We start from the raw sequence: 14,535 nt of genomic DNA on the forward strand, positions 1-14,535 counted from the left end.
CTAATCTTGGAAGAATCAGACACGTGACATGCAGCACAATGATCCACATTTCTCTGTGACTACTTAACCAAATTGAATTGGGTTTCCTGCAAAATATAGGTAAGATGTAATTTTTTTAGAGCCTGAAATAACATTTGGACAGTTCAATTATATTGGAAGTTACTTATCAATGCGAAAATCTGACTGAATTTAAAAATTTTTTTTTTTTAAACATACTGTACAGTATGGGACTGCATAGGAACATTTGACTTCAGTTCTCTAACAGTTGGTAAATTGAGATAGAAGTTTGAAACTTGTTATTTCAATCACATACACAGTTGATGATTGTCCTAATTCAATTGTGCTATGGGATGAAATGTTTGTTGTCATGACTGGATGTAAGTAAAGGTGTGTACAGTTGTACAGTCTTAGAAGTAAAGCTTTACAGCAATTTGTATTTCAAAATCTCAATTGTTTGAAGGAGATTCACACATACATAATTCTATGCATTATTATTGTATGCAATGGAAGGATCATAGACTGTGTTCACATTACCTTTAGAATGATGAAGTTATAAGACTTTGTCCAACAACATTGTAATCATACTGTACTATAGTACAAGTACAATGTAAATGCAAGGTGATGCCAATGCTCATGTGCCATATGTTGTAGTAGCATTTATAATGGAATTAAAGTGTATACATGTCTATTCAGTACATTCTTTTGCTACAATAAGCCAATGACACCACTTCTAGACAGATCACTTAGTGAAATTACCATTACACGGTGGACAAAAGCACCAAATTTGGAGAGATGATCCCTCAGGACCTACTTATTGATATTAGGGTAGAAGCCCTCTGTAGTTTCTGTTTCATGTTATAAATACTGAATTTCATTTTGTAGAAAATTTCGCGCGCATGAAACTTTTGCAAAGTTGGCAAGGAGCCAAGATTCGCAAAAGCAAAATGCACGGAATTCTAAACAATGCATTGAATGGCAGTGGCAATTCACGGAAGTTTCAAGCAGTGAAAAAGACTGTTGGCTCCAATTCGCAAAAGTTTCATGTCGTGAAAATAACACTATATTCAGGTATCTGAGGGAGTATAGTACCATGGTATTGTTAAAAAAAAAGAAAAAAAAAAAAGAGATTCAGATTTGTTGTAATTTTTTCCAGTTTCCAGGGAACTGGAAAACATGAACCCAATCTTAAATTCCATTATCAATAAAGCGTTTGAAACATGGAGGTAACTGAATTAATTACTGATTTATGAAAAGAAAATGTTGAGGTGTCACAGTGTAATGCACTATTTCCCATGCAGTTTAGTTACATAGGCCTACATATCAAAGGGGCTTGGGAACAGGGGGAGATTACTGATACTTGAACATCCCCCCCCCCCCCCCCCGTCAACGGTCCCCCCTCCCCCACCCAACAATTACAAAACCTTCCGCATCCCCTTTATAATAGGGTCTATGTATGTAATCATACTGTGACACTGTGATTTTACTGTTTTTGGAATTTCTTATGTAGTTCTTTGATTCTTGACTTTTAGTTTTTCCTTGTTTTTTGTTTTTTTTCTACCATAATTAGCATAAAATTAATCAATCAAAGTGATGAGTAGTAAAAATAGTCAGGTTTTTATGAGTTTCATTACAGAGCATTGTTTTCCATAGGAAATGTGCACAAAATCACACACACAAACACACACACACACACACACACACACACACACACACTTACAGGCAATCATGAAATACTATGTGTGCGAGATAAAGAAGTAAACCTGATTGAGCAACAGCACAGAGAGACTACTGAGGAGAAACAGACATCTGGGAAAACATTTCAGAATGTCTTGCCTTCAAATTCCTGTATTTATTAATTGACAACTAAATGAGTGACTAGTATCATAACATTAAATCATGTAATTGCACAGTGGTATGGATTCAACTGAAATGCCAGTGTTCACATGTAGGACAGGCAGTGTCCTCTGTTAATATGGCTCTTGAGACAGAAATATGGGCAAGAAATTTTCTGAAGAATTGGACAAGTGGAGAGCGAACTCATCACAAGCCCAAGGTGAGGCAACTCATCACATAGCATGTGCATATCATGTATGGGGAAAAATAGTACACAGCTAATGTGTTGTCACAGTTCCTACAGTTATCAATGGTCTTGTAAATGTAAATCAGCAAAGAAAAAAATTCCCTTATGTCCACATGTACAGAATTCTAAATTGTGTCAATTTCTTTGGTTCAAGAACAGGAGTTGTAAGTGTCTCATTGATTTAAATGTCAACTTCATTCCCCCATCAGAAAAAAAAAAAAAAAAAAAAAATATATATATATATATATAAATGCCAACATAATTCATGTAATATAAGCTTTTTCCACTTGAAATTAATGTATCAGTAAACCTATTACGGATTGGATTTGAAGTGTTCTTGTTAAGTTTGTGACAGATTTCATGAAACGAACCTGCTGTAATACATCAACATGTATTATGAACCCTACATCATAGTGGGTGGTTGTAGCATGGATTTAATTTCACAAACAATCTGATCTTAAAATATCCATGTGATATATCACATCAGCATTCCATCTTGGTGACATTCAAGGTATTAATGTGAAAAAAAAAAATGAATACACACAGACAAGATATCAAAGAGAGCTAACTAAAATCAAGTAATGGCTGGAGTTTTACTTTGCCAAAGTTTTACACAAACATGAGAACAATTAAAAAAAAAAAAAAGAAAAGAAAAAATGTTTGAATTGATGAGTCCAAAAACAATTGTTTTTCTGCAACAGCTGAAAATGCTGGTGGATATGTCTCTATGGCCATTCCCTCCTACTAATCTATGAGTGAATCTCTATGGATATGCAAGAATATAACTTAAGAAATCATAATACCGTATTCTGGAAGAATGTCAATCACACATGAAGTTACACACTTTGTTCAATCACACATGTAGTTACACACTTTTGTCTGTCAAACATGGCTGTGTTGGGTACAATGCTTACACCATAACCCTATGAATCTCAAATGATATGAAGAAAGTCCAAAGGGTTTGAACTGACAATAAATGACACAGTCAGCGAGATGACGACCGATTAATGTCGAAGCCATTTCATATGACATGATTTATCAAAAAAGGGTAAGCATAATCACTAGTAAAAGTCAAAAAATATAAACAGTGAATACAACATCAATAAAATAGGGATACTGAATGAAGAATCATCACACATCTGTCGTGATTTTAAAGTGACCTCAGAAATACCAAAGAAATAACTTTGGCACTTTCCGCTGCTTTCTCTGAATTATCTTCCGTCGTGTTCCTCATGTTCTTCAGTTTTACTTGTCTCCAATTTGCCACGATGCTCCTTCGTTGATAAAACATACACATCAAATATTTTACGGTGGTTTCATTTTTGTGAATCAAGAGCCAATTGATTTTTAAAAAATCAAAATCGTTGCAAAACATTGCCACCCGTAAGACAAATGGACTGTATATCACTCTCAGGCTGGAATATAACTATCTTAGCTCCTGGAAAGGAGAAACTTAGTTTTCATTCTGTCACTGTGGAATTGCCTATCACAAGCCAGCCACCCATGACATCGTCTTCCAAGCCCTGCTTCCTAAAACATTATGCTCACGAAACACACTACATATAAATTAATAGATGAGTTGCATCAAATGGTCTTTACATTTCAAACACATTGTACCTCTGAAGTAATTGCACACCAAATCATACCCTACAACTGACTGAATTCTGCCAATACATCTGACATGTTTGAAGGGCCCACAACATTCAAGACACCATTATTGGGGATTTAATGGTCAATTTATGACAGAAAGGTGATAAGCACTTTGTGACAATCGGCCCATCATCTGATCATGACCCTAAGAAAATTGGCACCTAAGTGGAAACTCATTTTCTGACATGCTACCAGCACAACACAATTCTGAATCTTCAGCAGCTGTATTCTAATTACAGTGTTTCAAGACACACTTTTGCTGCTTAAATCATGTATATTGCATTTTTTTCCCAACATATTTATGGTATGAAATAAATTAGTAGCTGTTTGTACAAATACACAGATGTCAATTAAACTTGCACACACAGTATAAATAACACATGATTAGTTACTATATAGATTCATAGAAAAGCCCTCAAACTCAATATCCTACAAGAAGGTATCATGTCATTTGTCACAGCAAGTCAATATAAACTTCATTCACGCTACCTTTGTTTGAACTTTCTCTTTTTTTTCTTTTCTACAGTCCTGCATTCATTCTTCCAATACATCTCAACAACATCATGTCACATGGTTACCAAAATCCTCATGATTATTCAAAGGATTTCAAGATCATGGTGAATGGGTTACATAAGGACCCAAAGAACATATGATACAATGTATCACAAAAATAAATCAAGGTTACTTTAACTGTAATCAATCTAACTCACCTATAAAATAAATAAAAAAAAACCAACTCTACATAACACACACACACAAACACACAGCATGATAATGACCTACTGGTATTTCAATGTGGATATAACACATCAAAATGCTCAAACACGGCACAATAGAAACCGAGAGAGCTGTATTGCAATCATCATAACACACAGGGAGAAATGTGACCATCCACAAAAATCCACATTGTTGCATTAACCACAAAACATAGTCCCCACTGTGTGGTGACTTTGAGAGGAATATAAAAATATCAGAATGAAAATTCCAAGTGTGGATATGCAACTGTCATAGCGAATTGCAATCCAATCACAAGATCATGTGTCCAGTGTCCAAACCTCATTCTTCAAATTTTAATGAGCATGTGGGGGAAAAAAAAAAGTTTTTATATGCCAACAAAGTGTCTGAGGGCATAGCAGTTCTTTTCTTTGGATAAATCTTCGTCTGTGCCTGTGATTAAAAGACCAGCTTAATATAAGGCATATGCATCTGTTTGATTCTCATAGAAAGGTTGATTGACTCTTTTGCCACTTTGGGAGATTTTTAGCTTGCACCCATTGTCAACCATTTCATTCTCCCGGCTAACCAACTCCATTCACAAATCAGGAACCAGTCTATAAAAGACTTATCTCAGTCAAGTTAAGAGTTTGATACAACACAACCAAAAACACGTCAGCCAAAAAGGAGTATGAGGCATCATTCCAGTCAGCATCACGCTGGACAAGATTTTGAATGGATGTCACATGACTTCAGCAGTTTGTCACATGGAGACAGGAAGTCCTAACATGTTGCGATCCACTTTTTTTCAAGGGTGTCATATGATTGTGCTTGGAAGAGAAAGGGTTGCTGTCCATCATGCCTGCTCATCTTCGTACTGCTTTCGAAAACAGTCTCCCACAGGGAAGAAATCCCAGCATCTCTGCTGGTAGAGCTGCCACACATAAGACTCCTAAATAACAGCACAAAAGACAAAAAAGATCAATACAGAGAGCATATTATATGTTTGTGATTCTTTTTGTTGTTGTTGTGGAAATATATATTATGTAATGAATGTCACATATAGTACACAGTGTACTTAAATAATGGGGGGGGGGGGAGGATGGCAATGGGAAATTAAATGTTGTGCAGTGTACTGACTTGATTGCATGATTTCTTGGGCATCAATGACACTTCTCAAAAGTTTGATTTGAGTATTGTTTTGTTTTGTTTTTGTTTGTTTGTTTTTTGGTCATTCTAATAAGACCTCATATCTGGATCAAAAATTCGGGATATGTGACTAATTTGCCACTTCATTGCCAAGACAGGATCAATGTTCAGAGCGATGTTTAACTGCATTGTGCAATGGATATTAAAACATGAAGTGACTGGGTGAAAGGAAGACAATCTGTACTTCCTAAGACCTGTAACTGTTCAGTCATTTGATATTCTTTGGCATACATTCAAAAACTCAGTTGTACATAATATCCAGTGACAAAAAACAACAACAACAGCAGTTGACCATATACAAAATATCAAATTATCATGAAATGAGATTGACTAATGAATTGGTCATAAACGTGAGTTCGCACATCGGTAACTGCATAATATAACTGTGCCCCATCATACAGTCTGACTAAGCTTGCCCTTTATACTTGTATTATTCTAAACGTACGAGTGTGGTCCCATGCATGCACATCTGTGTGTATGGGTACGTGTTCGCAATATATAAATGAAGCGCATTGGGAAATTCCTATGTAGATCTACAAGACTTCAAAATATCAGGCAATTCAAAATGTATAAATGTGGAGTTGTGTAAAAGCTTTCAATCCGTGTCTAATGCCTCCAAAAAAACAACAACAAACAAACAAAATCTGAATAACTACTGTAAAACGAGGAATGTTCGCATGCATTTTAATTTCGCGAATTTCACGAGCGCCAAGATTCACGAAATTAAAATGCACACAACACTACTACATGCATTGAATGCCAGTGGCAATTTGCGGAAATTTCATGCCACGAAAAAGGCCGACGGCTCCAATTCGCGAAAATTTGTGCCGCAAACATATAATGTTTTACAGTATACCTGCTGTAAAGAAGAAGGTCATTGTTTGATTTCTAAGTTAAATTTTTTGTTTTGCTTCTCCTTCCTATGGCATCCTTGGGATATGTGACTTCAACAAAGTAATTCCTCACCTGTCCTGTGTGTTCTGTTTCTGGTTTGTTGATGAGATACATCAGGAAGAACCTGCAAAAAGACAACGTTTCAAAGTGGTTAATATGGATCACTTGTCTGGTAAATCTTCTGTAAGTGAATTTACCTTTTTGTCCTGCATTCTACATGCTGCATTTTGGTGTAATCAGGGAATGGCAAAAAAACCTTTAGCAGACAGAATAATAAAATGCTAATCCAATTCATTGGCTAATTCATTGGTACCGGTAATTAGTTTCAGACCTCTGTGCCACTTGGGAGTCAGAAAGCACTCCAGTGGATGTGTCATTTGGCAAAGTACAGTGAGGGTTAGATGGGTAGAATTAGGATGCAGATCACTACAACATGCATTTGATATGGGTCTATAGCTGATAATGGAGGTTTTACTAAATAAGGCTCACTGAGTAAATAAAAAAAAACAACAAAAAACAAATCATCAAGGGCTCCGCTGCCTAAAAGTTACGATCAAACGCAAGTCAAGTAGATCAAACGTAAGTCCCAATTGCTCCATTCTGATTAATACAAGAGGGGCCCACACTCTACAAGCATTGTCTTTTTATTGGGTCCCTCCGTTTTTTTCACACAGTGCATATTGACAATTCTTTCATTTTCGATACTTCTGCAACAATTGCAATGTATTGATACTATTAGTTTTTCTCATTATTGTTGGTTTCTTTGTACGAATTTACATACATTGTTTCTGTCACTCAAGAAAGTGAGATTTATGTCTGTATGATTTTATTGTGGAAAAACGAATAAATTCGAACTTGAACTTGATTGCTTGAAGATCAAGTTGCGTATGATTTTCTTGACTTGCATTTGATCATAACTTTTATGCAACAGGGCCATGGTCCACTGCATGTGCAGAGGGTGTAGAGACACAGGTACATACGATGTATGTCCAGCTACTGGTATTATTATCACTGTCAGGGGGTACACAACCTGTGACATCGACTGGTCCATGTTTCAATATCTGAGGCTGAATGTAAACGTGTTCTGGGGCAGATTGGTTGCACATAGTGATGAAGAAAGCACTGTAGTCACACTCACATGTAGTTGGAGAGGTCATGCTCTTTGGAAGTGTGGAGCTCAAATCCATGAGGTAACTTGTCGAAATACTCCCTGCCAATACCGCAGATGAAACATTTGGTCTGCACATAAGAGCAAAGGTAAACATTTCAGTATTAGTTCACCATGGACTGGCCTTCTAAGCAGATTCCAATGGACTAAAAGCTAAAACACATATTTATGAAACAATGGCAATGATTTTCAAACCACACAAACACAACTCACTGTATTCCTGACAAATGGTTACCCATTATACCACTTTCTTTCCGTCATCAGATTTACCTGGTGAATTTATTGGTGGAAAATGTCATTTTAGCCAAATCTTAGGTAAACATTTGTCCATTTCTTTCTACCCTTCCAAAAGAACTACATCACTACTGGGCACTCTTAGCTGAAGTTACAGCTGAAAAAAACAAAAATGCAATTTTTAGCCAAAGTTTAGTAACCTTTGAGCCTGGTTGATTTTTGCCCAATATAAAATCAACTCATTGTCACTTAATGTTGCATACCTTATCAAAATATGAATAAAATCCATTGAAAGTTTGTTCTTACAAACTGTGATGATAAGATCTGGGTGGGACGAATGAATAAATGGCTAGACTGACAACCTGAAAGAGTATTAAATGTAAAAATGGAAATTTTCGTGGTGTGGAAATTTGTGCGCATTTTGAGTAACCAGAAACTAGTAGCATGAAAATAATAACATGCAAATATTTTTGCTTGCAACATGTTCTAGTAATTAATGTCTTGATTCCAGGGAGTTAAAAACACATGGAATTCATCTCACCCGGCCTAGAAAGAGAAAAAGATTACTCAAGCGAAAACATCCACTTTTACAGTACCGCCTGGAGCACCCTTCTAGAGAGGGGTATAAAAATCATTTATATCAAAATGAGAGACCAACTCACCTCCATGTCCTCTTTGACCTGCTCGAGCTGATCTCTCAACTCTCCAAACGCATCAATGATTAAACCTGGGAAGGAGTGTTACAAAGAGCCTGCATGATTGCCAAGTACCACCATTCAAACAATGCGGCTGCATATCAACTTACGGTGAAATTCCATCCTGCTCCATATCTACTGCAGAGGCACACACTTAAACATACCTACTTATTTGCTGACATGGAAAAGTTATTTGCTATTGAGAATGCAGCATTAAAAGAACAACAGAGTGGGAAAATCAACATGGGTTAAAGGGTTAATGGTCAACTCACACTTATGTGTGACATTATATGACCCAACCATTACATAACCACTGCAACTATAGAGTACCAAAGTGTGATGTCACAGCCATTTATCGCTATGGAAGCTGGTTCTAAACAACCTCGCCTGGCCTGAATATCTCTGAATACTATTGTTGCTATTAAAACATGCTCTCACCTGGTTCCAACTCAAGCTATAACAAAAGACTGTGACATCATGACTTTGGTACCCTATATGCTTGTGTCTGGCAGGCGAAATGATCATGCTTAATCAATTTGTGTGTAGTCCATTTCCTGGCATACTTGTTTGATGTCACGGATGACCATCTTTTTGATCTCACTTTTTTTGCCAATTCAAAGTATTCTTCCGACAAAATAGAGCCCTTTAGATTCTGCACATGGTATAATCTCAGGAAGGGCGTGTTTGTGCATGTCTGATCAGTGAAGCTTCTCGCTCAATTCCCGCTCACCTTGGATGATGGCAAGGAGGATAACGATGACAAAGAAGAAGAAGGTGATGTCGAAGATGATGCGGTAAAACTCATACTCATCACCGTCTGGAGCTTCGATCTCGTCAGCTGGAGAAAGGAAACCAACAGGGAGTCAAGATTTAATACCCAAGGCATAAAAAAAATGCCATCTTCAATACGTTATCATGTGGGTAGTTTCTTTCTTGTCATAGCTTTCATTATTTGATGATTATAGGAATCATATAGTCATAAACTACAGACTATTATTACTGTGGTAGAGACAACAATGATTGTCATGATCACACAGCATATGGTCCATCTGTTGGTCCTATCAAAATCATCATCATTACGTTAATAGTATTCTGTTTTGATATCACGGCTATATCACACAATTATATAAATTGCTGATGATGCTACTGACATTAGCCATAAACAGAGACTATCATTCACAGTAATTCATTTCATTTCTTGTTTTTTTAAGTCAAATGTTGAAAAATAAAAGCAAAACAAAAGCTTAAGTCCAGGATCTTACCTATACCGCCACCAGCCCTCAGACCAGAATGCAAATGGAAGACAAAGCACTGAAAAAGAAGCAGAGAAAATGCACAAAATGGTGAAAATTGGTAAAATAACCAAATAAAAAGGACCCATATATCATTCACTGTTGGATCCCCTAGCAACAACAAGTATGAATCCTCAGAACAAAACAAAACAAAACAAAACAAAACAAAACAAAACAAACAAAACAAAACAAAACAAAACAAAAACTACTATTTGCTATAAAGTTACAATGTCACATTCCCACTCTAAATCTCTAAAGGCCATAATGATAAACCTGGCATCACTTTCAGATCGTTCACTCGCTTGAGGATATCAAATGTTTACTTCCTCTTTAATGTCAACATCTACAGACTGATGTAACTTTCTTACTTACTACAAAACTTTATGTAGGCTTGAAGGCCTGCAGCTGATGTGTAAGTATTATAAAAAAAAAAAAAAGCACACACACAATACATGTAGTTCTGCAGACTAAAGGTGCTCGTATAAGGAAAAAAAAAAACCCCAAAAAACATGTGAAAATCATGGTCCATAATGACTGAAATTTTCAGCAAAAAATTAGCCTGTAACTGCCAAAATTCACAAAAACCTTCAACAAATATTACGACCATAGAGAGAGCTTTGTCTAATAGACAGCATGATTATCCAGACACACAGACAGGGAGAGACGGTCAACTCACGGTCATCATGTTGTGACACTTGAAGTCCACCTCCCCGTCCTCTTCCTTGGTGTAGAACTTTCTGAAGAAGTTGAAGGCCAGCACGGTGTAGAGATAGATGATGACACTGGTCATCATCAGGGTCAAGACAAGCTGGAGGGACAACCAGGAAGAAAATGTATTGCTTCTCAACAACAACAACAACAACAACAAAAAAGAGGCTTAACCCCCCCTCCCCCATGGTCCGTAAAACCCCCAAAATAGCCCAGACAAAATAGCCCAGCCCAGCCCTGTAAGCTCGGGAGGAGGAGAGCAGAGAAAATATTACACTTGCACCGCACATGAACCAGAGGAATGACAGGGTTTTACAACGGCCTCTGAAAATGGACATTTTATAGTTGGGATATGAACACTGGAACTGAGTATGCCAAACTTGTTTGATATAACAATATGAGGCAGGTATGAAGCTTTTTTTTTTTTTTTTCTTGAAATGTGTCCTTCAGAAAATGTATTAAATACTGACAAGCCATGAGGTCTAATTCTTGGAAAGGCTCTTGATATTCCCTTAAAACATAATGAAATGAAGTACAATATTACTGATTACAAGAAGCATTTCCACATTAAAAATAAAACAGCTATCACAAATACTGTATGCTGGCAGGTTACAGTAGGCAATATCATGCATATGCCCTCTGATCATGAGCTGAGCTGAACATTTGAGAATTTCTACACATCTCCAAATGTGGCTGGTATCTTTATGATAACTTACAGAAAAATAAAGCAACATTACTCCCATCATCTTCAAATGCTAAAACTGATATTCAGTGCTAACTTTCAAAGCACCCTGTGTCAATAAAACACTTCATCTTCTATTTTTCTCATCTAAACAAGCCTGGCATATACGATTAAATAGAGACACCACCAGCATATTCCGCCCTCATACCTGCTTGCCATTGTGCGTGACAGATTGCAGCACGGTGCGCAGGGTCTTGAAGCCCATGGCGATGTCTAGGAGGTGGGCAGCGAAGAAGAAGCGATTGACGTGACCCAGGAGAGAGAAGAGCAGGTACCAAGCTATGTACAGGAATGACTGCATCAAGGGAAGGAGAAAATACATACTGAGTCCCTGGAATTACAAGGGTCATCTATGAGTGGATTACGGTTGGGTGAGAGGAACACCAACATATCATTGTACACAAACTAATGCCTCCTGTCTATTTCTACACTCTCAATATTCTTGAGAAGCAATCACAGCTATGACCTTAATGGAAACAGCAACTATAGCAACACCAAACAAAGAAACAGAGCCCAGGAAATAAGTGGGCTAAATGTCAACACTGCCACACTCCCTCATGTGAATGTGCTTGCTGGGCACTTTCTTCACAACACACAACCCTCTCAGTACTACAATGTTTAGAAACCACTAACATCTGATGCTGTGGAGGTGCCACTGGTAGCAATAGATAAACGCCTATTCATGACTTCATTTATCCTGTCAAACTCACATTATCTGTTCCAATGACTCCACACTTCCAGAGGTGATACTTCCAGTCGGGTGAGGTCAGGCTGCATGGTTAGGCAGAATAAAACAACAAAATATATTTTCAACTCTCTATAAACAGGATCTGTTCTCTTTCATAGAAGATAAACAAGCAGTTTGGGCCCTGCCAATTTTGTATTTGAACATTGTCATTCCCTAAGAATCAAGACAGGACTGTGGTTTATTTTCTTTTGTAATTGTTCTTACTATCCTAATCAATAATGTGCAATCTCTATCACAACATATACAACTGATTCAAAGTGTAGACAATGAAGTACAGTATTCATCGCATAATCGGGCATCTGATAATCGGGAACCTCGCTTAAATGACATACGCTTCCCAGAAACATTTCCAATGCACGTTATTTTCACTGGATAATCGGGCGGGGACCTCTGATAAACGGGACAATTTTTCTTCAAGCGATCTTTGATTTTGTTGATATTTTACACAAAAAATCTACCAAAATACCACAATATTTCAAAGATTCCCTATCAGTTGTCGTTTACATCAAACTTACAAAGCAAGCTTCGGACTGGTGTGTTTTGACCTCCGTCCATCCAGTACACGTACATTTCAGCTCGCTGCCCGCCTTCGCTTTTCTGTACATGTGTATATATGGCGAGCTAGATCGCTACAACACATGTACAGTGCAGTGATCGCGGCAAGTAAACAATCAAGCCGTGATGATTGAATGATTGAAGGACTTTTCATTGACGTTCCCACATCAGTTCTGGGTAATCATGTCCCATGGTTGTGGATATGTATTTATACAGAACGCCCTACGTGTCCAAGAATGTTAATCCACATATTTTGTGTTCGAAGAGAGGTGACAGAAGAAGAACCCGGTTGCGATTACTCTACATCATTGCGAGAATGCAGGGACAGCTAGAGGGTCGCGCCGAGGGGTAGCGTGGTTGTGTATTCATGTACATGTACAGTACGTCAGTATGCATGTGTGTGTGTGTGTGTGTGTGTGTGTATGTGCACTACATAATGTACATGTCGTATGCCGTTAGTGTATGGTGAGTGCTCATCGCGAAATCGGGCACCCCGCTTAAAGGGGCCATGTTTGCTACTCCCAACCTGTCCCGATTATGCGATGAATACTGTATAAGGAACTGGTTGACCAATACTCGTCCTCGAAGGAGAGTAATGGTCAATGCACTTCTCATGAGCAAAAACAGTATTTACTGGCACAGTAGTTTACTTGAAGCACTTACAAACATACACATACATTGTGTAGTTATTGCTTATGATTCAAGAACTATGAAGTCTTCATAGTGGCAATAAATAAGATTTGAACACTTCAGAAAAATTATAACAACTACATATCTTCCTGAAAATACAGTGCTAATATCACACAACTGTGTATTTTCATATTATAAATGATACCTATTATTATTATAATTATTATCATCATCTTAAAAAAAAAAGAAAGGTTGAAGCAGGATATGAGTCAAGCATAGAACTTACAAGGCAGCCAGGAAGCCCTGGTTGGGGCTATCAGTCGGTGGCCCAGCCATGGGGTTCTCTCCCATCTCCATCCCAAGCAGCTGGCATAGCTTCTCTTCTCCTACCGCATCCTCGTACTTCTTCAGCACCTGCAGATAACCAGGGAGGAGACAGCAAGGATTGGAGGATTAGCTGGCCATCAGGACTCTCTTGTAACCTTCCCCACTGGTTCTCTTGGGGTACATTTCAAGGGTAGTGCTACTTGCCATGAACATGCCACATCTCTTTATTACAGAAATACTGCCATCAATCGATACCACTCGGCCTAATTGAGATGAATGTTAACCTGTTGAAGTCTAGTCCAGAGTATACTTGGACAAGTGTCTATGGGAAATGTGTGCTATAGCAACATTAGTTCATCCTAAATGGGTAAATTGACTTTATCATATCCCTTTGGGTTCTATGGTGCTTAGCTAGGTTTCCTTACAGCAGAAACATCACACAGCTACAAGTGTGTTCCATTGAAAATGTCACTTGAGCCATGTAACATCTAAACCAGAAGTATGCTTCTCTACTTTCTTTACATGTATTTCCTGTGAATGATTAATCATTATGAACTACCTTATTCAGTTCAGTTCAGTTCAGTTTTTATCATGAACTACCTTATGTCACTGAAGAGGTAACAGTTACATTCTAATGCTTATGGCCATTTTACACATATGGACTTACTGTACGATTTGATAACAAACTGAGGAATGAATACACAATAATTGGCCATGTACATGTTTTACACACGACATATAGAGTGGGTAGGAAAAAAATTAATAGGCTTTGCCACAACTTACCTTCTTTTTCACAAATTTGTCCCAGTAGTAGCCAGGAAATGAGCTAAGAATTGAAAGTGAAAGTGAGAAGTGACTCCAAGAGCCAAACATAATACAGAAGCATATG

General features: G+C 37.6%; 1 protein-coding gene across 1 annotated transcript in view; it reads right to left on the reverse strand.

Annotated features, from left to right (window-relative positions):
• Positions 1–4,562: 4,562 nt before the first annotated feature.
• The window catches only part of LOC140235243 (ryanodine receptor 2-like), a 125,646-nt gene continuing 115,673 nt past the window's right edge, over positions 4,563–14,535 (reverse strand). The window contains exons 54-64 of the mRNA XM_072315278.1: positions 14,430–14,472; positions 13,606–13,733; positions 12,097–12,157; positions 11,535–11,681; positions 10,613–10,744; positions 9,907–9,955; positions 9,375–9,482; positions 8,612–8,676; positions 7,686–7,786; positions 6,620–6,671; positions 4,563–5,396 (exon numbers count right to left, since the gene is read on the reverse strand). Of these exons, the coding sequence (XP_072171379.1) occupies positions 5,301–5,396; positions 6,620–6,671; positions 7,686–7,786; positions 8,612–8,676; positions 9,375–9,482; positions 9,907–9,955; positions 10,613–10,744; positions 11,535–11,681; positions 12,097–12,157; positions 13,606–13,733; positions 14,430–14,472 (982 nt within the window). The 3' untranslated portion in view covers positions 4,563–5,300. The remainder of the gene's footprint in view (positions 5,397–6,619; positions 6,672–7,685; positions 7,787–8,611; positions 8,677–9,374; positions 9,483–9,906; positions 9,956–10,612; positions 10,745–11,534; positions 11,682–12,096; positions 12,158–13,605; positions 13,734–14,429; positions 14,473–14,535) is intronic.

The sequence above is a fragment of the Diadema setosum genome, chromosome 1 (genome assembly GCF_964275005.1).
Source record: "Diadema setosum chromosome 1, eeDiaSeto1, whole genome shotgun sequence".
Lineage (NCBI taxonomy): Eukaryota > Metazoa > Echinodermata > Echinoidea > Diadematoida > Diadematidae > Diadema > Diadema setosum.